This window comes from Babylonia areolata, chromosome 7 (genome assembly GCF_041734735.1).
Source record: "Babylonia areolata isolate BAREFJ2019XMU chromosome 7, ASM4173473v1, whole genome shotgun sequence".
NCBI lineage: Eukaryota > Metazoa > Mollusca > Gastropoda > Neogastropoda > Buccinidae > Babylonia > Babylonia areolata.
The window spans coordinates 35443338-35469892 of NC_134882.1; the positions used below are offsets into that span (position 1 = coordinate 35443338).

Below are 26555 nucleotides of genomic sequence, written 5' to 3' on the forward strand. Positions count from 1 at the left end.
TGTCTTTGGATAGTGTCTGACCACAAAGTGAGAACAGAGTTCATGTCTTTGGATAATGTCTGACCAGAGTGAGAACAGAGTTCATGTCTTTGGATAATGTCTGACCAGAGTGAGAACAGATTTCATGTCTTTGGATAATGTCTGACCAGAGTGAGAACAGAGTTCATGTCTTTGGATAACGTCTGACCAGAGTGAGAACAGAGTTCATGTCTTTGGATGTCTGACCACAGAGTGAGAACAGATTTCATGTCTTTGGATAACGTCTGACCAGAGTGATAAATAGATTTCATGTCTTTGGATGACGTCTGACCACAGAGTGAGATACATATTCATGACATGATATCAAAAGTTCAAAGATATTCTAGTGAGAAATACAATTATAGCATCATATCAAACATTCAAAGATATTTTTGTGATAGAATCAGGACACGAACATTCAAGGATAATCTTGTGAAAAATAAAATTGTAGAGTTATATCAAACACTGAAATAGATTTATAACATATCAAACATTCAAGGACACTCTAGTGAGAAATAGAAATATAACATCATATCAGACTTACAATGATACTCCAGAGATAAACTAAATTTATAACATATCAAACAATCAAAGATAGTGTGAAATAGAATTATGAAATTAAATAAGACATTCAAAGATACTCCAGGTAGAATAAAAATCATGACAAAACATTCACAAATACTCTAGCAAGAAATAAAATTATAACACACTGAACATTCAAAGATACCCTGGCAAGAAATGAATTATGGTATCACATCAAACATTCGCAGATATTCCTGTAAGAAATAAAATTACGACATATCAAAGATACTCTTTGTGAAAAATAAAATGAAAACCTGTCTCCTGTCCCCCCCCTTTACCTCCCCTCCCGTCTCTGACTCCTCCTTTCTCTGCCTGATTGTCTCCCTTCCTCCCCTCCCACCTCCAAAGTGACACACACACACACACACACACACACACACACTTAAGCAAACTCCACACACACACACACACACACACACACACACATGCATGCAGGCATGTGCATGCGCACGCACTCATGCATGTGCAAACACACACACACACACAGAACTGATCATGAATCCTCACCTGTAACTTGTCGGTGAACCCCTGTGAGCTGGCCATGCTGTCCAGTGGTGACACCTCTGGAAGATCAACCTTAAATATCACTTGTCAAAACCATCAATACCAACTGTGAAAACCATAAACAACATAAACACCAGTTGTCAAAACCATAAATATCAGAAAACCTTTTTTTTTTATCAGTATCAGTAGCTCAAGGAGGTATCACTGTGTTCGGACAAATCCATACGCGCTACACTACATCTGCCAAGCAGATGCCTGACCAGCAGTGTAACCCAACGCGCTTAGTCAGGCCTTGTTAAACCAACATAAATATCAGTTGTCACTCATGAAAACCATAAATATCAGTTCAGAAAACTACAAAAACCATAAATATCAGTTCAGAAAACTACAAAAACCATAAATATCAGTTGTGAAACCCATAATTATTAGTGTAAAGACTATAAAAACCATAAACACTAGTTGTCAAAACTCTAAATACCAGTTGTGAAAACAAAAAACCACCATAAACATAAGATGTGAAAATCATGAATATCATTTTCAAAACCATAAAAACCATAAATGTTGACAGTAAAAACCATAGATATCCACTGTGATGAGAAAAACAACATAAATAACGTATGTGAAAACTTTTTTTTTCTTTTTCGGCTGGACAGGTTTTCTTTAACCCATAAATATCTGCTGTGAAAACCATAAATATGCTTAGATCTTTCAGAAACGCCATCACACTTTGCAACAGTACTTCTGTGTGAAAGGATGCATAACACATGACACAACACCCCCTCACCCCCACCCCCACCCTCCACCCCCCACCACACACACCCCCAGCACTCACCTGCAGTGACAAAGCTGAGCACAGTGTGCAAAACCTCCGGCAGTGAAGCTCCCTCCCACAGCCGCCTCCCCTGAAAACACACCTCCACATGCCGGCATTTGTTCCTCTTCAGTTTCAGCTTTTCAGTTTGAGTTTCCCAAAGAGGTGTCACTGCATTCGGACAAACCCTTTCATGCTACTCCACATCTGCTGGGCAGATGTCTGATCAGCAGCATAACCCAACACACTGAGTCAGGCCTCGAATGCATGCATTTATATAAATTATTTGTGTAGCTATTATAAATTGTTTGTGTATCTATCGGAGTTGATTTCTTCAATAAAATTTTGCCAGAAGACATCACTCCCGCTGCCATGGGTTCTTTTTCAGTGCACAGAGTGCATGCTGCACATGGGACCTCAGTTTATCATCTCATCCAAATGACTGGACCCTCAGTTTGATTTTCCAGTTAAACTTGGAAGAAGGGACAAGAGCTGGATTCAAAGCCAGACCCGAACAGACTCTCTATACTGGCAGGTGGCCATGTCAACCATTCTGCAACCTTCCCCTTCAACAGTCACACACACACCAAATCACAACTCCAAAACAAATCACCTGTTTAAGAAAACACTTTTTGGGGGGTGGAGGGGGGGGGATTAGTTGTTTACACAGGACAGGAATCAGACCCCTGCCAGAGTCTCCACCAATGGGTCACAGTATGATAGATTAAAGGCAGTTTTAGGAAACAAAATTCTTATTACCCATGAATATACTGGCAAAATGTTCCCAGTAATGATTTTGCACACTCCAACAGCCAAACCTCATTACTGAAAAGAAAAGAAAAGAAAAGAAGAACTAAAATAAAACTGATATTTAGACCAGTAAATTTTACATTCATTGTGCTTCACCAGCCTTTCGTTATAAAGTAGTTAGCAGGCCACTTTGTCAGTCAATCCCTTTATCCAAGCCATGAATGGTGTCTCAAGATTGTCAGTCAATCCCTTTATCCAAGCCATGAATGGTGTCTCAAGATCGTCAGTCAATCCCTTTATCCAAGCCATGAATGGTGTCTCAAGATCGTCAGTCAATCCCTTTATCCAAGCCATGAATGGTGTCTCAAGATCGTCAGTCAATTCCTTTATCCAAGCCATGAATGGTGTCTCAAGATCGTCAGTCAATCCCTTTATCCAAGCCATGAATGGTGTCTCAAGATCGTCAGTCAATCCCTTTATCCAAGCCATGAATGGTGTCTCAAGATCGTCAGTCAATCCCTTTATCCAAGCCATGAATGGTGTCTCAAGATCGTCAATCAATCCCTTTATCCAGGCCATGAATGGTGTCTCAAGATGACACACTGAACCAGTCACATCACGCTGTGACCTGAAAGGCTAAACACTCTGACAGAAGCTCTGCAGTTCACTGCTTGCAGATACCAGTGTCTCTGTCCAACATCCTACACTCAGGACATGGGATGAAATGTCCTAGACAGACAGACAACAGTTCTGGCAGTGAATCACAGTGCTTACCGACAGGCAGACAGAGAGAAAAGAAAGAAAGAAAGAAAGAAGACAAAAAGAAAGGGTAAATCCACAGACAGACAGACAGACAGAAAGATAGAAAGAAAGAAAGAAACAGTAAACATGCTAACATACAGAAAGAAAAAAAGAAGAAAGAAAGATGAAAAGAAAAAAAAAGAAGGAAAGAAAGAAGGAACAAAAGAAAGAAGGAACAAACAAAAGAAAGAAAGAATGAAACAGTAAAAACACCAACAGATGGAAAGAAAAGAAAAAAGAAGCAAAGAAAAAAGAAAGAAGGAAAGAAAGAAGGAAGGAATGAAAGAAAAAAAGAAAGAATGAAAGTAAAAAAAGAAAGAAAGAAAGAGTAAACACACCGACAGACACAAAGAAAAGAAAAGAATGAAAGAAAGAAAGAAAAAGTAAATACACCAACAGACAGACAGCAGTCATGGCAATGTATCACAGAGCATAACCAACCAACAGACCGACTGACAGAGACGGACAGACAGACAGACGGACAGCAATCCTGGCAATGTATCACAATCGACAGAGAGATGGACAGACAGCAGTCCTGGCAATGCATCACAGTGTATGACTGACAGACCAACAGACTGAGCAACAGAGATGGACAGACAGACACACAGCAGTCCTCAGTCCTGGCAATGTACCACAGTGTATCACTGACAGACCAACAGACTGACCAACAGAAACAGACAGACAGACAGACAGCAGAGGTTGACTGACCAGCAGCAACTCCAACAGGACAATGCCCAGTGACCAGGTGTCCACTTTAGGACCGCTGACCGGCTGGACACACGTCTCTGACTCCTCCTCCACCTCCACCGGCCCACTGCACACCACCTCTGGGGCCAGGTACTGGGGGGACCTGCCCACACAGTACACATCACATACAGTACACATCACACACACAGTGCACATCACACATCACACACAGTACACATCACACACATAGTACATGCACTGCACACCACCTCTGAGGCCAGGTACTAGGGGGACCTACACATAGTACACATCACACACAGTACACATCACACACACAGTACACATCACACCCATAGTACACATCACACACATAGTACACATCACACATACAGTATATACACTGCACGCCTCTGGAACCAGGTACTGGGGGGACCTACACATCACACACACAGTACACATCACACCCATAGTACACATCACATACATGGTACACATCACACACACAGTACACATCACACCCATAGTACACATCACATACATGGTACACATCACACACACAGTACACATCACACACATAGTACACATCACATACACAGTACACATCACACATATAGCACATACACTGCAAACCACCTCTGGGGCCAGGTACTGGGGGGGGCTACACAGATATAGTAGACATCACACACACACAGTACACATCACACACATAGTACGCATCACACAGAGTACACATAACATACACAGTACACATCACACACAGTTCACATCATACACATAGTACACATCACACAGTACACATTACACACATAGTACATGCACTGCACACCATCTCAGGGGCCAGGTACTGGGGGGACCTACACACATATTACACATCACACACACAGTACACATCACACACAGTACACTTAACACACATAGTACACATCTCATACAGAACATGCACTGCACACCATCTCAGGGGCCAGGTACTGGGGGGACCTACACACATAGTACACATGACATCACACACAGTACACATAACATACATAGTACACATCTCACGCAGAACATGCACTGCAGACCACCTCTGGGACCAAGTACTGGGGGGACCTAAACACACAGTACACATCAAATACAGTACACACCACACACACAGTATGCATCACACACAGTACACACACAGTGCACATCACACACAGTACACATAACATACACAGTACACATCTCACACAGTACATGCACTGCACACCACCTCTGGGGCCAGGTAGTGGGGGGATCAAAACACACAGTACACATCACATACAGTACACATCACACACAGAACATATCACACACACAGTACATACACCGCACACCACCTCCGGGGCCAGGTACTGGAGGGACCTGCACACACACAGTACACATCACACACACAGCACACATCATACACAGTACACATCACACACTTTTTTTCTTTCTTTTTTATTGCTACGCCCTAATCTGTACCATTTAGGTGGCATTACACCCTCCCTGATCATTTCAAGTCCCCCACACATGACTAAAATCCAGGATCGTCTGTCAAAATTCCGGTGTCAACAGTCCAGTGGGAACTTTAGATGTTAGGTCACCAAAAGGCCACACACCAGAGGAGACCCTTTAGCGGTGTTCAGTAGTGGCTGTTCTGATCATATTACACACACTGTACCTGCACTGCACACCACCTCTGGGAACAGGCACATGGAGGGAGTGGGGTGGGGGACCTACACATACAGTACACATCACAAACATATAACACATCACACATGTAGTACACATCACATACAGTGCACATCACACACATAGTACATACACTGCACACCACATCCAAGGATAGGTCCTGGGGTGAGGGGGGGGGGTCTACACACACGCAAAGTACATGTCAGACACATGTTCTTTTTTTTTCTCTGCATGCATGCGTGTGTGCATGTGTGCATACGTGCATGCATGCGTGCGTCTGTCTGTCTGTGTCTGTTTCCTCTATGCATTGCTTTGTCTTTTCTTTTCCATTGTCCTTTTTTTTTCTTCAATGCCATCTTTCTTTGCTCGTCCCTTTCTCTCCCTTTTCTTTTCCTGTTCTTTCCCTCCTCTCCTCAGTGTGACGGACATTTCCATGGTGAAGGCGAGCTCTCTCTCAAGGGAGGGAAGAAGTGTGGTGTGACTCACCCAATGGGAAAGCTGACGTCAGCTCCCCAGTCAGTCATGTAGTACATTCCGTATTCCGCCAGCTTGACATCATTCTGTGGAACACAGACAGGTCAGTCAGTAAACGGCCAGCACAACACTGGACTTTGAGGGTCCTTCTTTACCTTCTTCCTCCTTGTTCATGGGCTGCAACTCCAACATTCACTTGTACACAAGAGTGGGCTTTTACAAATATGACTGTTTTTACCCCCACACCCCCAATGTAAGCAGTCATACTCTGTTTTCAGGGGGGTGCATGCCAGGTGCGTTTATGTTTTCTTAACCCACCAAACGCTGACATGGTTTACAGGATCATTAACACGAGTATTTGATCTTCTGCATGCACATACACATGAAGGGGGTTCAGGCACTAGCAGGTCTGCACATGTGTTGACCTGGGAGATCAGAAAAAATCTCCACCCTTAACCCACCAGGTGTCGTGACCGAGACTTGAAACTGGGGCCCTCACATCGGAAGTCCAAATCTTAACTACTCAGCTGTTGCACCTGTCAATCTGAGGATCCTTGATTTGAATACTGGTCACTAAACCTAGTGGGTATAGGGTGGAGATTTTTCCAGTCTCTAAGGTCAACAGATGTGCAGACCAGCTAGTGCCTGAACCCCCTTCGAAAGTATATGCATGGGATGATCACATACGCACTTTAAAGATTCTGTTATCCATGTCAGCATTCTGTGGGTTATAGAAACAAGAACATACCTAGCATGCAAACCCCTTGAAAATAAGATTAAAGCTGCCCAGATAGCCAGGTAAAAGCAGGAATGCACATAGCAGCTCATTAGTTCATACAGGTGAAAGTGTGAGTTTCAGCCCGTGAACAGAGAAGTACTACTGTCTGACCCCTGTCCCAGTCTGTGTGTCTCTGGGACAGTGATGTTTCAGTCACTGATGTGCACACACCACGCCTGCTGATCACAAGCAAACACACAGAAAGGGTGGGGAGGGTCTGGGATTTATCACAACTACAAGAAATCAACATAACATCAATCACAGTGCATTTTTCCCCTTTCCAACATGAAAAAGAAACTCTGAGCACAAACTTATTCACACATATACAAACACACACACACTGATTAACAATGCATAAAGGCAAACAAAGTCCAACTCAATACAAGAGTGTATTCGTTTGTTTGTTTGTTTGTTTTCATCTAATATCACAAAACAACAGTGAAAAAGACCTTAAACTAAAGAAGCAGCAGTGAAAGAAGTGAACCACAGAATTAGAGAAGCAGGAAAGGGGAAGGCAAACAGAGAAGTGGCCGCCGGGGTGGGGGTGGGGGGGGAGGATGACGAAAGGAAATCCTGACTGACAGGGGTCTGGAGCAGAAGGTTGTCCATGGACAGACTGCGGTGAGTGACGCCTTTAGCATGCAGGTAGCTGAGGGCCTCCAGGATCTGGTGACCCACGTGCACCACACTGCTTTCACTGCACACAGCCAGTCACTCTGGTTATAAATACCACCTTCACTGCCACTGAACTAAGTACTGAAGCCCTTTCTGGAATCAATGTGAAAACGGATACTCAATGTTCTGCCTATGCATCATTTTGAAACAAACTAATCGTCTTATTACTGAGTTGCCCCAAATTTTTTTGGCCGAGGAGAGCAAACAGATAAGCCTGGTTTGCATCAGTTTGACATGGTACAGAAAATGACACCAAATAAGCATTATATCACATGGGATCAATGTGTGAATGAATACTTCTTGTTCTGCCAAACCAATTATTTTGTTGTAAACTAAGCATTCTAATATCAAATGGATTCAATGTGTGAATGAATATTTATCATTCTACCTGTGTTACTTTGATGTGGAATAGTTAATACTCACAGCAACTTGCTGATGTACAAATCATAATTTATCTGCAAACCCTTGTCTGAACAAAAAAAACCCCACCAGATTTCTAATCACTGCAACACTAGTAAATCAGAGTTCACTGACACAACCATTATAATAGTATATACTATATCCACTGCTCTTACACCTTCATGCAATGGGAATCCTTCCATCTTCAATAAGCTCATCTGCCTGTCATGTGAATTGCCTGTTTGTGCTCCAAGACAGTCACAAGCAGACTAGCAATCTTCAGCCAGCACAAGTGGAAAGCAATGGACATGAAAACTGTCTGATTATCTGTTGGATATGTTTATCTCAACTGTCTGATTAAAAACAAGTCTCAATCCTAAATAGAAAACAAAGTGGGCATGCGGACACACGGACACACAGACACACACACCATACACAAAAACTCTCTCTCTCCCCCCCCCCCCCCCCCACAGCCCCTTCTCTCTCCACTGACTGCCATACCTGGAATACTTTCCAGTGGACAACTGGCTCTGCAGTGTTGTTGGGTAGTACTCTGACACCACCAGCATGCGCTCTGCCACACATCATCACAGTCAATACAACACATCCTGTTCAATCATTGGTCATCATTACGTATCAACCCCTATACAACAATGGTGTCATCTTGATAGTCCGACATAGCAATGTCTGATATGTCATCATCAGTCTCATTAATCCCACATGACAGTAGTTGGACATGTTGAAGGTCCAATGCAGCAATGATCTGACAGGGCAATCTGACATGTATTCAGTCTGACACTTTTTTTTTCTGACTTGTGGTCTGAAACTATACACAGCTCTATAAATCACACAGTGCCTGCCAATATGGATGTATGCATCTCTCTCTCTCTCTTCCCCTCTTTGTCTGTCTGTATGTCTCTCTCCATTTCTCTCTCACTTCCCCAATTGCCCTTTCCGCTTCTCTTTGTATGTCTGCCTGATTCAGATTATAACTGCCTACATACCTTCCAGTCTCCCTGCCTGTAAGTGTCTGCCTTCCCCCTCTCTCTTTCTCTCACTATATATACAGAAGGGGCAAGGGAGAGAGACACAGAGAGAGAGACAGAGAGAGGGACAGACAGACAACAAGACAGAGAGATAGAAATGTGTGTATATTTGTAAATGACTTGAAAATACTGAAATGACTGTTCAAAAACAAACCAATAACATTTCATGGAAAAAAAAAAATTAAGGGAGAAACAAATGTGTAGTATAACAAAATGTTCATGTCTTCAACAAAACAATAAAATTCAGATTCTTGCCACATTGAAACATAGCTACAGTGGACTTAATGTCTTAGTACAACGGCTTTTCAGACTACTGCTTTGTCAGACCATTGCTATGTTGGACCATTGCCATGTCCAACTATCAATACACCTGACTTTCAACATGTCAAACAAATGAACGTCAGACAATTGACATGTTAGACTACTGGACTGTAGCCTACAACAATAACCTTAAAAAGTGAGTGAGTTCTGAAATGTCTGTAAACCTGCATGCAGTTAATAAATGCATGTTAATCCCCCTTCAAGCATTGGCACAGGCCTTCACATGGACCAGCCTTCTTAGCCCAGTCTGGTAGCATACAGGTTCAATGTTTACATCCACTGCCGTGTGGCCAAAGAACATAACATCACAGGCATGAGAAGGAACAGGTATATATATATATATATATATAACAGTACTCAGGCACCACAAGACCACCACCTAATTATTATGAGCAGTGGAAATGCCAATCTTTATTTTGCAGATCTGAACTCACAACCTCCTGAAAGAGAGCTCAGCAATCCTGTGTTTTAACAATACTGGGCAAGTGCACTACTTCACTGCTTAGCACCCAGACCCCATTTTGGTGGGCTGTGAAATGCTGCTGATTTGTTTCCTGCTTCCAAAAGCCAACCACTGGTGCTGACGTGGATACAAATCTTTACTGTGTATGTTTTAATATTCTGTGTTTGAACAAGGTTCAGGCACAAGCAGTTCTGCTGCATATGACCTACCCTTTACTCACACACTGCTGGGATCTGATCCCTACATCTTGTGAAACTCAGTGAATTTACCACTTGGCTACTGACCTACTATCTGTGAAATGCACTGTCATATCATCGTAACTTAGCCAGATCTACCACATCAATACTTCCGATATAGCATGAACACATCAGAGTGACTTCCCTTGTCACTAATGCCATGCAAAGGTAAACATTAATAAAGTTAAAAATAATAACACGTGGCGTAAAATCAAAGGTACCTTAAGATGAAGATAAAAGAATGTTTCAAGTCTTTGACTCTTCATCAAAAATAAAAAAAGCCGACGCTGATAATGAAACCCCAAAATTCCCCTCAGACCTTGTACACAACATCATAACATTACATGCACCAAAGACACAACCATTACCACCACCTAACATACAAATGAGTAATACAATACAATACAATATGATACAATACAATACAATACACTCCACTCCAGTCCACACAGCAGAAGGAAGCCTAAGGCCAGGCATCCAGTACCGTGTTTTGACTTGGCAATGTCCAGGTAACGACAGAGGCGGGGATGTTGCAGAGTGGTCAGGAACTGGAAACGACCCATGACCTTGATGGAGTTGGGGGTCAAGGGCAGGCCATTGGCACCACACTTGTCGTTAGGATGACTGGCTGCATAGAAGGTCGTCACACCAAAGTCAGCCTTCCCCAACGTGGCCATGGTGACCCTCGTTTGATCACCGGCACTGCGGAAAATGAATCCCTGGCACTGAGAGAACTGGGTCACCAACACTGAGAGAATTGGGTCACCAACACTGAGAGAATTGGGTCATTGGTGCTGACAAAATTGGGTCACCACCACTGAGAGAACTGGGTCACAAGCACTGATGGAGATGGGTCTGTTCACAATTGCTGAAAGAAATGAGAAAACAAGTTACCATTAGTTAACTACTTATAATTTTCTAAAAATAAAAAAAACAATACTTAGAATATCAATGATTAAATGAACTGAAGATTTGTTTGTTTATTTATTTATAGTCTGTTCATCTAAGATGATCATATCTGACTGATGAACTGAAGAGTTGGGGATTTTTTTTTTTAACTTAAAGATTAAGAGATAAGCTGGTGTATACATGACAGAAATGTATTTAAACACTTGAAAAGAAGCCATAGGATATATGAGCAACCTGTGAAATATCATCTCCCTGTCGACAATGATAAAGACTGACACACAAAGCAACAGTGCACTGGAGTGTTGGCACCTACATTGCTAACAAAAGATCCTAGATCATAGTTTTCATTTGCACACAAGCATTGATTGCTTCACTTGAACTTTAGCTTGAATTTGGTAGACATTGTAGGCCTGTTCATCATTCTGTAGGTAAAAAAAAATCAATCATTTTTAGTGACATGCATGGCCTACCTATGTGTAGCATATTGGCCCGTACAGTGAAGGTAGGGTGATCCAGTATATGGCAAGTCTTTTCTTAACTCATTCAAGCCTGCGCCCGCCTGAGAGGTGTGCGCCACTGATCGCCATTCTCCACCTAAGCCCGCCTGACAGGCAGGGGAACAAATCCGTTTATTTAAACCAGTTCATCAGCTCATTATTATGCATGAAACTGCTAGGTAAGGGAAGTAACACCAACTTAACTTCCTTCCTCACTGGCACGCGAAGTTTCGCTCCAAAAATCAAATGATTAGTGTGTTTTTTATCTTGTTTTCCGAATTGATATGGTAAAACGTCTAAGGCTTACTGCGCAGTTTAGAGCTCAATGAAATTATGATGGACTCTTGCAGCAAATTCAATCCAAATAATGATGATTTGTCTAGAAATTCTTTTGATAATTCATGGGAAAGTGAAGGAGATGAAATTAGGAACCAGTGTAGACAAAGTGACGGCCACAGGCAGAAGACCCTAATGGGCTGAAAGGGTTAAAGGTTGAGACTGTTGGCACCATTACGACTGTGTCTGATAAACTATTCCATGAGTTCACAAGTCGTTCTGTGAAGGAGCTTCATACACATTCAGTCTATAATGATTTGCTCAGCTTAAGACTATTCCCCCAAATTTCCCAACAATTGGAGCATGTGATATGAGGTCCCTGTAATTACCATGAATAAACTTGTACAAGTTGATCATATTGCCACACCCCCTCCACCCCTATTTAATCTTGCTGCAACTTAACAATATGACAGGACACACCCCTTTTCTTTTTCACAAGACGAATAATGTAGTAAGCTAATACATACTGGACAACAATCTCACAGGCATTGAGGTATGTCCATGTCTCCTGACAGGCTAATCAGGCTGCCATAGCAGTCCCTGAGAATACATTGATTAGCAGTCCATGCCATCATCAATCCAAATTCACTGGGAAACAGACAAAAAGAGCTGAGGAGGGCAGGGCATCCCAAATCCAGACAGTTGAGAGAAAAAAATCTATTTATCTTGATTTGATAGTCTTGGGGTATAAAAATCCATATGTAATTAATTCCTTCATTTCCCATTTCTTTTCACGTTTTTCTCACCCATGCACTGTTGATCCAACTTTATAAAACTACAAAATGCTCAGTAAACAGGGGTAGTAAAGCCGACTCCATAAAGACAATGTTCAATCAAAATAGCCAAGGCGGGGAGGTACAGACCTTAAGAATCGTTCGAGTTGAGAATGCGTTGACAACTTGGCTATTCATGAGCCGACAGAAAAAATAAAGTTGATTTTAACGACCCTCTCCCTATTAATTTAGAGGGTGTTTTTTGTTTGTTGTTGTTGTTGTTTTTTTAACTTACTGCGCTCCGTGAGAGAAAAAGAACAAAGATTTTGTACCTGCTCACACCCCCAAGAAGCAGAAGACAATTCTCTGCCGGAAGGAAGAAAAACAGGTATCAGGTCAAGGACGAGAAAAAAAAAGTTAAAATCCACATTGCGCTGAAACAATATATACTAGAGTAATATTTATATTAAGCTTGAAAGACAAGTGTGATGTTTTATATTGTTTCATTTTGCCGATTGATTAGTTACGCTTAGTTTGCTAGGAGCAATGAAATTATTTTAAATAAATCAGTTTTTGATTCGAAAAAATTCCCAGTGTTTACATTAGATACAGGAAGTTCCTGCACATGCTGAAACGTGTTGTTTACAGTGAAACGTCTGGATCATCGTCTTCATACATACATTCTACAGCCTAGAGACTACACAAATAAGTTTGTGTTGCGTTTCAATGTTTTCATTGATATTCTTCTCTCTCTCTCTCTCTCTCTCTCTCTCTCTCTCTCTCTCTCTCTCTCTCTCTCTCTCTCCCACCCCCCTCTCTCTCTCTGTCGTCTGTCTCTTCGAAGTTACTAACGAATTATACCCATTCAACATATAATCATGTCACACCTGTGAATAGTTTTGCAACCGTTTACCAGAAAGATCCAAGTGTAGTGAAAAACTACCATGTGTAAAGTGTACAATCAGTCCTCCTTCAAATAAAATATGTTTGAAAACAGGCATCAAGTGTTCATTTTGGAAATAGTTCACAGGTCTGCATGAGGTAGATACATTATGTGGCAGACTGTATATGTTCTAAAACTTTATTAGTCTGTTGTTAATTTCATAGATGTATAGTATAATTAGTTCATACTCTATTGGTTATGTATGTTATTGTTTCAGTCACCCTTGCTTTATTATACACAAATGGGCATATCATATTGATTGTGTTTTTTTGCATTACTTATTTGTCACAATAGATTTCTCTGTATGAAATTGCAGCTGTTCATGAAGAGATTATGTCACAGCAGTGCAGAGCTTTGCTTTCTTTTTTCACCTGCATTCAAGTGTGTTAGTTTCACTGTCTTAGTGGATTTTTTTTCTTCATAATTTTGTTGCTGTGGGTTATTTTACGTATGCTAAGTGCATACTGCACACAGGACCTTAGTTTTTCATCATTTTCAAATGACTAGCATCCAGATCACCACTCAAGGTCTTGAGGAGGAGAGACAATTATGGCAGGTATTGGTGCATTTGATCCCATTCACTCAGATTCTCTCACTTATCATATCATATCAATATTAAAGCGTGTAAGCTGATAAGGCCTTTTGCCCGCTTCCTGTAGATGGACATTTTATTAGCAAGCCACCACTCCAATTATTGATGAAGTATTCTAGGATATCTTGTTGATACTTATACTCAGGTATGCTGCTAATCAATCTATAAGATTGATAAGAAGGGGGGGGAAAGTTTTTAAAAGTGCTGTATTCTCAGGCTCTGTGTCTCATTGTCTGTTACATGTCTGTCTCTGTCTCTGTCTGCATGTCTGTCTCTGTGTCTGTTTGTCTGTCTATGCCTGGCTGTCTCTCTCACTCACTCACTATTTCTTTCTCTTTATCTCTATCTTTCTCTCTCTGTGATGCTTTCTCAACCATAATCTTGTACACAAATGACATCCTGTGTGAATGGTTAGTGCTATTAAAAAAATATATTTAACACACACACACACACACACACACACACACACACACACACACACACACACACACACACACACACACAAACAAAAAAACAAAAACAAAAAAAACACACCTTCTGTTCATTATTTTCAGGGACAGCTGATCCTCCATTTCCACGATGGATTTTTCTGGACAGCACATCAGAGCCATTGCTGACCTCCTGAAAACGGAGGAGCCAGAGTCTGACAGTGATGAGGACATGAAGGTAACAGGGTGTGAAGGGGACCCCTACATGTCCAGTGTTACATTGGAACTTTTATAATCACTTTTGTTTCTGAAAGAAATGATGAACAAATTAACTGGCCAAATACAAAATAGATATATGACGAACGTTTTACATGATCACACAGGAGTTTTTTTTTTATCTGCACTTTTTTTTCCTCCACCATCATGCTTATGTGTGTGTGTGTGTGTGTGTGTGTGTGTGTGTGTGTGAATCAGAATAAATCTATCATTAGTGTGGTGAAGCCTGTGATACATACAGTGTGTGTGTGTGTGTGTGTGTGTGTGTGTGTGTGTGTGTGTGTGTGTGATTTTCAGTTTAATTGTGATTTTTCTTTTCTTTTTTTTTTCTTTTTTTTCTTTTCTTTTTTTTTTTTACACATGATCTGCAAGACTCATTTGATAAACATTTCATATGATAACAAAAAAATTGTTAATCAGCACTTGTTTTCCTCCTCTGTAATGATGTGTGATACAGACTGTAAAACTATATAGATACGTAGGGTTTTTTTTTATATTCCAGTTTAATTATGTCCTTGTTTTTTCTTGTTTCCTCATGATCAGCCAGACTCGACAGTGGCAGCAATGGGGCCAGGCGATGTGGGACCTGTGAAACAAACAGCACCGACCCCACAAACTAAAGGTATCTCTGACTGTCTGTCTGTCTGTCTCCCTGTCTGTCTGTCTGTCACACACATACACACACTAGCACTAAAACATACTAACAAAAGGCCTTGCACATTCACACTCATACACGCTCATACACACACACACACACACACATATGTATAAATATGATGGTGGAGGGGAAAAAAAGTGAAGATAAAAAAAAACACACACGCTTAAAAACACAAAATTACACACACACACACACAAGTACCGATACTCATGTTGACACATACACATGCACACTGTTAGTGAAACAAACACATTTTAACTAATACCACATTTTTCATCACAGTATGTGTGTGTGTCAGAAAAAGAGACGACAGCGACCAAAGATATCTGGGATGCTGATGAAGTTCCTGAAGGGGCAGAGTTTGAAATTCTGAATGACCCACGTCCTCAGCCTGAGTGAGTTGAGTGTGTGTGTGTGTGTGTGTGTGTGTGTGTGTGTGTGTGTGTGTGTGTGTGTGTGTGTGTGTGTGTATTTGTGTGTGTTTATGTGTGTGTGTTTGTGTGTGTGTGTGTGTCTCTATATAATTTTGTGTTTTTAAGTGTTTGTGCATGTGTGTGTGTGCATTTGTGCGTGTGTGTTTGTGTGTGTGTGTATGTGTGTGTGTGTGTGCGCGTGTGTGTGTGTGTGTGCGTGTGTGTGGATCAGAAGCTGATTGTAGCGAGCAAGATTAGGTGTAGAAACATCACAGAGACAGGAAGAGGTAGATTGTATTTTTATAAATTTATAACCTAGGGTGCTGATTTTGTACTTTATTTTGTGTGAAACAGGGAGCCAGTGGAGAGATTGCAAGTTGATGTGCTCGCATATTTTCTTTCTGAGGAAGAATTGGGCAGTAGAGTTTTGTGTGTTCTGAAGGGAATGAATGGATAAAACAAAACAGACTTGCATTAGTTGTGGCGAGAGAGAATGAAAGAACAACCAGTAAAACTGATCTACCATAATTGACAGTAGCAGAATTGACAAGTCTGTCTGATACACTTTTGCATGTGATAGTATGTTTGATGGTTATATCTCAGTATGCCATTGTGGAGATTAAGCTAAAGATCCTTTCTTCTCGTTCACTCTGTTACTCAAGAGATCAAACAGGATGAATGCAGGAAAGACATTAATTTCAGGTATGAAAGTTTTGTATAAAAAATAGTGAGTGGTGGAGACCTTGTATTCAGAAATGAAGTACTGTACAAATATGCAGTGAGTAGCAAACTCTTGATTTTCAGGTTTACGGCATTGAACAAGCACGTGGAAAGCAGTAAAAACATTAATTTTTAGGTTCGAAATACTGGACAAATAAATATGATTTCAGGTATCAGATACTGTACAAATAAACATGATTATAGGTATGAAATACTGGACAAATAATCATGACTATAGGTATGAAATACTGTACATACTGTACAAATAAACATGATTTCAGGTATGAAATGCTGGACAAATAACCATGATTACAAGCATGAAATTCTGTACAAATAAATATGATTGTGGTTATAGAATACTGTAAAATAAACATGATTTCAAGTATGAAATACTGTAGAAATAAACATGAATCCAGGTATGAAATGCTGTACAAATAAATATGATTTTGTTTATGAAATACAGTAAAATATACTTAATTTCAAGTATGAAATACAGTACAAAAACATGATTTCAGGTATGAAATACTGGACAAATAAACATGATTTCAGGTATGAAATACTGTACAATTAAACATGATTCCAGGTATGAAATACTGGACAAATAAACATAATGTTGGTTATGAAAAACTGTAAAATAAACATGGTTTCAGGCATGAAATACTGTACAATTAAACATGATTTCAGGTATGATATACTGGACAAATAAACATGATCTCAGGCATGAAATACTGAACAAATAAACATGATTTCAGGTGTGATATACTGGACAAATAAACATAATTTCAGGTATGAAATACTGGACAAATAAACATGATTCCAGGTATGAAATACTGTACAAACAAGCAGTGAGCAGCGAAGACATGTTCCTGCAGATGGGGAACAAAACACCACTGACATCCAGCTGTGAAGACATGGTGGTGAGTGCACACACTTTCACACACTCTGTGACTTGTTCATACTCTAGTTGGTTGGTTGGTTGGTTGGTAGAGTAAGTGGATTGGTGATTAATCAACTGATGAACCAACAGACAGGTTGATCAGTTGATAATGAGTGTGTGTGTGATGCGGGGGCAGGTGCAAGGTGCAAGGAAGGGAGCAGGGTGTGTCTGTGTGTGATATATAGAATGTTTGTGTGATGTGTGTGTATATGAGAGTGTGTATTGTCTCAATGTAGCTCAAGATAGTGACAGTAACCACAGTACATCATCTGCTCACTGTCTTCCTGTGTCACTGTTGTGATACTTTCCGTGTGGTACCAGACACACCCTCCCTCTCCTGAAAATTCTTCCCTCCATATATCCCAGTGTTCAGCACAGACTCTGCATTTACTGTCACTCCGTTTAGCTTTCCTCTGTGGAAGAGGAAGGTGGCAGAATGGTTAAGATGCTCATCTGCCAGTACAAAGTCTTTGAGGGTCTGGGTTCAAATCTGGCTCTCACCTTTTCTCCCAAGTTTGACTGGAAGATCAAACTGAGTGTCTAGTCATTCAGATGAGACAATAAATCAAGGTCCTGTGTACAGCACGCTGTAATGTGGCACACTGAAAAAGAACCCATCACAATGATGGTGTTGTCCTCTGGCAAAAATCTGCAGCAGAAATCTACTCTGATATGTACACAGATATTTGTGATTGCACTCAAGGCCTGACATAGCATGTTGGGTTATGCTGCTGGTCAGGCATCTGCCCAGCAGATGTGGTGTAACATATATGGATTAGTCCGAACATAGTGTTGCCTCCTTGAGAAACTGAAGCTGAAACTGAAACTTCTCCTGTGGTATCAAACACATGCCCTGTCCTGAAAATCCTTCACTCAATCTGTTCAATGTTCAGTGGAGACTGCACCTTCTGTCACTCCACCTCATCACCACTTGGAATCCAGAGCTTGTTTGGATCTGAGTACTTCCCTACATTCCCACACTCTCCAAATTCACACCTCCCCACCATTCCTTGGCTGGGAATGAGAGTGGAACACCCATGGTTTGGGAAGGGCTGTATAGATTTTTTTTGGATTTTTTTTTTATGTATGTATGATATTCAGTCGTGTTCGACTATGGCCATCAGAACAGCAGAGGAGGTAACTGCTGTCCTGTCTGTCTGGGCTAGAATTTGATTGTAGTGAAGAGTGTCTTGCCCAGTTACATCCCCACTCTCTCGGCCAAGAGGGTGGGATGGTTCCCAAAGGCCGACTAGCCCTCAAGGCTGCAGCACTAAGAGCCAGTGCAATTTTGCCTCCTAGTTTGAGAGTCACAGTCCTTCACAAAAGACTAAGCTGTAAATGAATAGATGTTCGTGGTTCGTCCATCGGGATCGACGAGGACCATCTAGTCATCCTGGGGGTGGGTGGGTTGGGCTCTGTGGGTACGTAGATGACTGGTCAGGCCAATCCGCGCCCGGAAGGTTCTGACGCAGTGTGGACAGGGGATGATGGCGGCTGTCGGGGACTTGCTGTCACTGCTTTTCCTGACCTGTCTGCATTGCTCTGCTGCAGTGATTCTATTGGCCTCACAGGATTTGGTGCCTTTGTGGACAGCTGAACCCCACTTTGGTCTGTCCATTGCATTCAGCTCCCATGTGTCGTGGCTGATGTTGAAGGCCTTCAGAGAAGCTTTCAGAGTGTCTTTGAAGCGCTTCTTTTGGCCTCCATGGGAGCGCTTGCCATGTTGGAGTTCTCCATACAGCAGTTTCTTGGGGAGCCGGTGGTCTGGCATGCGAACTACATGGCCAGCCCAGCGCAGCTGGGCCTGCATCAAGATGGTGTAGATGCTGGGCAAGTTTGCATGAGTGAGCACCTCTGTGTTAGGGATCTTCTCTTGCCACTTTATGCCGAGAAGTTTTCTGAGGCTGGTGGTGTGGAAGTGGTTCAGCTTTTTGGTGTGGCGTTTGTAGACCGTCCATGATTCACATCCATAGAGCAGTGTGGAGAGAACTATGGCCTTGTATACCTTGAGCTTCGTCTCCAGGATGATACCTCTCCTGTTCCAGATGTTCTTATGGAGTCTGCTGAAGGCAGCGCTGGCTTTGGCGAGTCTGGCATTCACCTCATCGTCGATGACAACTGTGCGAGAGAGTGTACTGCCCAGGTATGTGAACTTGTCCACCGCGTTCAGTTGTTGCCCGTTGATGAAGATGTTTGGTTCAACGTAAAGCTTTCCTGGAGCTGGCTGGTGCATCACCTTAGTCTTCTTTGTGCTGATTGTGAGGCCAAAGTCGTCACAGGCAGCAGAGAACTTGTCGACGCTGTGTTGCATGTCAGCTTCGGAGGCAGCGTTGAGAGCGCAGTCATCAGCAAACAGGAAGTCGTTGACAGTGTCTGTCCTCACCTTGGTTTTTGCTTGACGCTTCCTGAGGTTGAAGAGTGAGCCATCTGTGCGGTACCTGATGCCAATGCCTACGTCAGCGTCTCTGAAGGCATCTATCAGCATGGCTGAAAACATGAGACTGAACAGGGTGGGGGCAAGAACACATCCTTGCTTGACTCCCTTGGAGACAGGGAATGGTTCTGAAGTCTCTCCATTGTCTTGGACTCGGGCCAGCATCCCATCTTGTAGTTGCCATATGATGGTGATGAACTTTCTGGGACATCCGAACTTCACCATGATTCTCCAAAGGCCATCTCTGCTAACAGTATCGAAGGCCTTGGCCAGATCGACATATGTGGAGTAAAGGTCAGTGTTCTGTTCCTGACACTTCTCCTGGAGCTGCCTGGCAGCAAACACCATGTCGATAGTCCCACGTTCTTTCCGGAAGCCACACTGGCTCTCTGGTAGGAGACCTTGCTCAAGGTGCGCTATGAGACGGTTGAGTAGCACTCTGGCCAGAGTCTTGCCTGTGATGGACAGCAGGGATATTCCACGATGGTTGTCACAGGCCTGACAATTTCCTTTGCGCTTGTACAGGTGTATGATGGAAACGTCTTTGAAGTCCTGTGAAACTGCCTCATGCTGCCAGATGAGCTGGAACAGCTGATGAAGCTTCTCAGTCAGCGCCATACCACCTTCTTTGTAGACCTCAGCTGGAATGGAGTCTGAGCCAGGGGCTTTGCCATTGGATAGCAGACGGATAGCTTTCTGGGTCTCCTCCAAAGTTTGAATGGCATCCAACGACTCACTGACTGGCACCTGGGGGAGTCGGTCGATGGCTTCATCATTGATGGTGGAAGGGCGGTTCAGTACGCTGTCAAAGTGTTCAGCCCATCTCTCAAGGATCCTGTCCTTGTAAGTGATTAGGGTAGAACCATCAGCACTGAGGAGTGGAGCAGATCCAGAGGTGGTGGGACCGTAGACTTCTTTCAGGCCATGATAGAAGTTCTTCATGTCGTTCCTGTCTGCAAAGCCCTGGATCTCATCAGCTTTGTTGCTCAACCAGGAATCCTGCATCTGCCGCAGCTTCAGCTGGATGGTGCTCCGTGCGCTCTTCAGTATGTCTTTCTTTGACTGTGACTTGGGATCTTCAATGTGGGCTCTGTAGGCTTGGCATTTGTCTTCCAGCAGCTGCTTGATCTCAGTGTACTTCTAATCAAACCAGTCTTTGTGCTTGCTGGCAGAAGGCCCCAGGCACTCCATGGCAGTGTTGTACACTGTCTCATGCAGTGCGCCCCATGCTGCCTCCACATTCTGGTTGTCCAGCGCGGTGGACTCAAGGCGTTCCTCCAGGGTGTCAGCAAAGCTCTGCTTGATGTTGCCTAGCTCCAGCTTGTTGACATTCAGGCATTTGGGTGCTTTCATGCCCTGAGGCCGTCTCTTGGGCTGGATGCGTAGGTTGAGTTTGGAGACGATAAGGCGGTGGTCTGTCCAGCACTTGGTGCCGCACATGGCCCTCGTGACTCGTACGTCCTGCCTGTCCCTCTTCCTGACGATGACAAAGTTGATGAGATGCCAATGCCCAGAGCGAGGATGCATCCATGATGTACTGTTACGGGTAGGGAGGCAGAAGACGGTGTTTGTGATAAGAAGGTCATGCGTGGCACATGTCTGGAGAAGTAGTTGACTATTGCTGTTACAGTTCCCAACCCCATGCTTCCCGATCATGCCTTCCCAGGAGGTGCTGTCACAGCCAACTCTCGCGTTAAAGTCACCAAGAATGTTGAGCTTGTCTGCGTTGGGAACAGTGGTGATGACAGCGTTCAGGTCCTCATAGAACTTGTCCTTGATCTCATCTGGGTTGGTCATGGTGGGCGTGTAGGCGCTGACAATGGTGGTAAACTCCTTCCCGTTGCATAAAGGGAGTTTCATCATCATCAGGCGATCGTTCACTCCTTTCGGGGGGCCAGCCAGCTTGCCAACGAGGGTTGTCTTCACTGCAAAGCCAACTCCAGCCTCACGTCTCTCTTCAGGTCCACGACCACTCCAAAAGAAGGTGTAGCCTGCGCCTCGCTCACAGAGTTCACCTTCTTCTGCCAGTCTGGTCTCACTAAAGGCAGCGATGTTGATGTTGAATCTGGCTAGTTCACTCTCAGTGAGTGCTGTGCATCTCTGTGGTCTGTCTGAGTCGCCTCTGTCCAGAAGCGTACGCACATTCCATGTGGCAATGGTCGATGGAGTGCTCCTTGTTTTCTTCTTTCTTTCCTTTGTGTATCGACTGCTTGAGTAGGGTCCCCGTCAGCCGTGGTATGCTGACTAGGGTGGTGTGGAGCAGGCAATGTTTAGGGCACCTTTTCTAGCCTCTTCCTCATGCCATGGAGGTGAGCAGTGCTGTCCTGAAGAGGGCTGCGCAGTCGCTCAGGGGGCTGCCGATCTCCACCGCTGCTCCAGTCGGTGAAAAACGACCCTATGGCCTGAGCCGCCTGTGTGCAGGTCCGTGGCTACAACTGCCAGTGTACCCACACCTGTCACTTCGTCGCTCACCTGTCACCACAGGGCTTGGGGAAAATGATGGTATGGGATGAAGGATGACTGATGACTTGTGTGATGACTTTGTTTGTAGTGAGGAGGAGTTGCGCACCGTCAACCTCACTCTCTTGTCCGAGACCGTCTGTATCCAGTGGCAAGACGAGGTCAAGACGACTGGAGATGGAAACGGATGCAGTGGATGACCAGGATGTCCTATGTGCCTCATCCTGCCCTCAGCACTCCACAGTGCTCTGCTGCAACCGCCTTCCTCTCCGTTGAACCATGAAGGTTTCTTCCGCAGAGTCCGCCGGATCCAGTCTTCACATGCTTGGGTAGACAAGCCCTAACTCACTGAGGGTTTGAGACCTGTCAGCTACCCTCACCTAGTTTAGCCAGCCTGTCAAAGCCGTTGCCTGGGGGTTGGGCGCTGCCGCATGCTAGCAGCTTCTAGGACCCATAGGTGAGAGCTGGGTGCCGGTGGGGACCAATAGAGGACGAACCACTCCCGGAAGAGCGTGACAAGCCCCCCCCTCTAGAGGTACTACCCCTCCCGTGCATCCCCTAAACCCCCAAATGTATAGATAGATATAATTGGAAACACAACTTACGTTCAATATACCATAAAGTTCGGTCTGTAAGCCGCGACCTCTGCGGCTTATACAATGATGCGGCTTATTTGAGGATTTTAACGATCCCATGAGTGTCACATTCTCGTCTATTCTTAGCTGCCCTTCAACTCACCAAAATCATGATTTCTGTTCATGAAGTTTTGGATGAGCTTCAGGATAGTGTGCTAACTGTTCACGTTTTATAGATCAAATCCGCACACATTAAAGCCTTCAGATCAGCATTCAGTTCTACTCTGCTCAAGCGTACACCATCATGCCGAAAACGCGACATTATGCCTATGATGCAGCCTTCAAATTGAAGGCGATCGACCTAGCAGATGACAGTGCAAGCGACGAACCAGCAGCGACCTCCACCTTCATGCTTATGAAGTGAAAGCGAGGCTGAAGTCAGTGACAAGATGGCGGAGGAAGCTGTGCTGGTTCTCTTCAACTCGGACACTGAAGACGAAGATCTCAGTGGATTCAGTGAGCAGGATGACGTTGAATAAATGTGACTATCCCTAAATTATGGATCTTATTTTTGTTGTGTTTATTTATTATTTTTTTGTGGCACTAGAAATATTTTCGCTTGCTTTTCTTTCTGATGTTCCCGCTTGTGTTTATTTCATAACCTACAGTATTGACAGCTTTTCTGTAGTATCAGTATGTGTTCCGGTACCGGAAATAAGTGTGGCTTATAAGCCAGTGCAGCTTATGTATGTATAAACTTAAATTTTTTCAAAAAATTAGTGGGTGCGGCTTATATACCGGTGCGCTCAATAGACCGAACTTTACGGTACGGTTCACATCTGTTTTCTTAATATTGATATGGAAACATAGGCAGAAGCAGTCACCAAGAAGTAAATGACTCCAAGACATTTGAAGGTTTGATGTGTAGTTGTGTGTACAGATTGTATGACTCAGATGTAAAGAATTGTGTTAACTGTTTCCAGGTGAAAATCCATCTGCCAGACACTCAAATGGCTGATGTCACTCTGGATGTCAAATCCAAGTTTTTGGACTGTCGAACACCCAAATAGTAAGGCTTTTATAACATGCTGCACAAGTTAACATTCAGGACTCAAGGAAAGAACACAGATAGAACAATTAATATCTATCTATCTATCGATCTAATCTATTTTTCTATCCATCTATCTACACACACACACACACACACACACACACACACACACACACACACACAATTATATGTAGGATGCAAGAAAAAAAGAGTAGACAGAATACAATCTATGAAAATACATATGTTATGTCTTTGTGTGTATGCATGGATGCGTGTGAGTGTGTGTGTGTGTGTGCGAGCGCAAGTGCGTGTGGTTTTGCATGTGTTTGGTTTACTTCTTCCTTTTGTTCTTTCTTTGTTTCACTATTTAGTGATTGTTGGCATTATGATAGATGTTTTGATGCTGCATGGAATAAAAAACAAAACAAGCAAACAAACAAACAATAAAAACACAAACTAATATGATCTGTTGGAGGCCACAGTGATAGATGAAACACGCCCTCACCTTAATTTGAGCAATTTGTATGGAATAAAAAAAAAAAAAATTACTGATCTGTACTTTTTTATCTGTCGGAGTCCACAGTGATAGATGAAACACATCCTCATCCTTGTGCAGTTTTCATGGAATGAAAAACAAAACAAATCTTTACTTTTTGATCTGTGGAAGGCCACAATGGTAGATGAAATACATTGGTATGCGCAGTTCGCATGAAATGAAAAAAATACATGGATTACAGTACTAACCTGTACTTTTTGATCTGTTGAATGCCACAGTTATAGATGAAATACATTGATTTGTGCAGTTTGCATGAAATTAAAAATTTTTACTAATCAGTATTTTTTGATTTGTCGAAGGCCCCAATGCTAGATGAAATAGATGGTCACCTCTGTGCAGTGTCTGAAGGGAAACATTGGTGTACGTGTGGTTTTCAGCCGATGAAATAGATCGTCACCTGTGTGCAGTGTCTGAAGGGAAACATTGGTGTACATGTGGTTTTCAGCAGATCAAATAGATCGTCACCTGTGTGCAGTGTCTGAAGGGAAACATTGGTGTACGTGCGGTTTTCAGCCGATGAAATAGATGGTCACCTCTGTGCAGTGTCTGAAGGGAAACATTGGTGTGCGTATGGTTTTCAGCCTGCTGGGCCTGCACCTTCCTCACCCTGTGGACCACAAGAACGGCAAGGCCCAGTGGAACGCCAAGACACACAGTTTGCAAGTCACCCTTCGCATGACTCGAGATCTGGATATGTTCAATTTCTGACACCATCTGGCTGTTCATGGCTGTTTTCCATCGCTGTTTTTATCTGTTGATGTTTGTTTCATTTTACTTTTATCTCTTGATGTTTGATTCATTTTACTTTTTTTCTGTTCATGTTTGTTTCATTTTTAAAAACTCTGTTTTGGAAATCTGTGTTGGACAAAAGAGTGGGTGCATGGATTGATCATTGTAAAAGAATGGGTGATGTGTAACGCATGTGCGTTTGAATTCATGATTGCTTGTGATAATAAAAGATGTTGAATCATTTACTGTGGTGCGAGTTTTTCACTTTCCTGTGCTCTAGTTGATTACAATTCTGTCGGTTAATTCTTTCATAATGCTCTTTTCCTGAAAGATGATGTTGAGAATGCGGCTAGTCCCCACTCTCTTTTGCTCTTTTTGACAATATTTATCTTTGTGATTCACACTCGCACGCACACATTTGCGTGTGTGTGGGTGTGTGTGTGTGCGCGCGTGCGAGTGCACACGTGCAACTCACTTTTGCTCTTTTTGACAATATTAATCTTTGTTATTCACACACGCACGCACGCATTTGTGTGTGTGAGTGTGTGTATGTGTGTATGTGCGAGTGCACGCGTGCGCACGCATGTGTGTGTGTGTGAGAGAGAGAGATGCAATTGTGTATTTCATCATCACATACACTATTCTTATATATATATATATATATATATATATATATATATATATATATATATATATATATATATATATATATATATATATATATATATATATATATGCTTTTGTTGTTGTTGTTGTTGTTGCTTTTCATTTGTTTGATTCTTTTCTCTCTCTCCTTTATTTCTTTTATTTTCTTTCTTTTTTTCTTTTTCATTGATGGCTTGATGTGAAAAAAAAGCAGTTGTGTTGCTTATTCAATTTACCATCATGAATTAAAATCTTGACTTCAGACACACACACACACACACACACACACACACACACACACACACACAGAATGAATGAACCTTTTTTTTTTTTCCTTTTTTTTTTTTTTTTTTTTTGAGGGAAAAAAGAAATAAGCACAAATGGCTTGTTTTCATCCTGCCCTCATGAAAAGTGAAAATAAACACTCAATACAAAAGCATAACATTACATAAATGAGAGACAGA

The 26555-nt window shown here is 42.6% G+C and overlaps 2 protein-coding genes across 5 annotated transcripts in view; one reads left to right on the forward strand and one right to left on the reverse strand.

The window, feature by feature from the left end:
* Positions 1 to 13043, reverse strand: part of LOC143284005 (TBC domain-containing protein kinase-like protein) — a 38413-nt gene extending 25370 nt beyond the window's left edge. Inside the window, exons 1-9 of one of the 4 annotated variants that reach the window (XM_076590527.1) lie at positions 13007 to 13039; positions 11599 to 11732; positions 10704 to 11087; positions 8655 to 8727; positions 7662 to 7776; positions 6314 to 6387; positions 4175 to 4316; positions 1937 to 2006; positions 1108 to 1163 (exon numbers count right to left, since the gene is read on the reverse strand). In XM_076590527.1, the coding sequence (XP_076446642.1) occupies positions 1108 to 1163; positions 1937 to 2006; positions 4175 to 4316; positions 6314 to 6387; positions 7662 to 7776; positions 8655 to 8727; positions 10704 to 10896 (723 nt within the window). In that variant the 5' untranslated portion in view covers positions 10897 to 11087; positions 11599 to 11732; positions 13007 to 13039. Of the gene's footprint in view, positions 1 to 1107; positions 1164 to 1936; positions 2007 to 4174; positions 4317 to 6313; positions 6388 to 7661; positions 7777 to 8654; positions 8728 to 10703; positions 11088 to 11598; positions 11733 to 13006 lie in introns of all 4 variants that reach the window. The other 3 variants (XM_076590529.1, XM_076590528.1, XM_076590530.1) reach the window with 3 other exon arrangements.
* Positions 13044 to 13269: 226 nt separating this feature from the next.
* LOC143284242 (dynein axonemal assembly factor 6-like) lies at positions 13270 to 25689 on the forward strand. The gene is made up of 7 exons (XM_076590920.1): positions 13270 to 13383; positions 14764 to 14875; positions 15457 to 15535; positions 15870 to 15966; positions 17525 to 17621; positions 24094 to 24179; positions 25299 to 25689. The coding sequence occupies exons 2-7, from the start codon at positions 14789 to 14791 to the stop codon at positions 25423 to 25425; spliced, it is 573 nt and encodes a 190-aa protein (XP_076447035.1). The 5' UTR covers positions 13270 to 13383; positions 14764 to 14788; the 3' UTR covers positions 25426 to 25689.
* Positions 25690 to 26555: the final 866 nt, after the last annotated feature.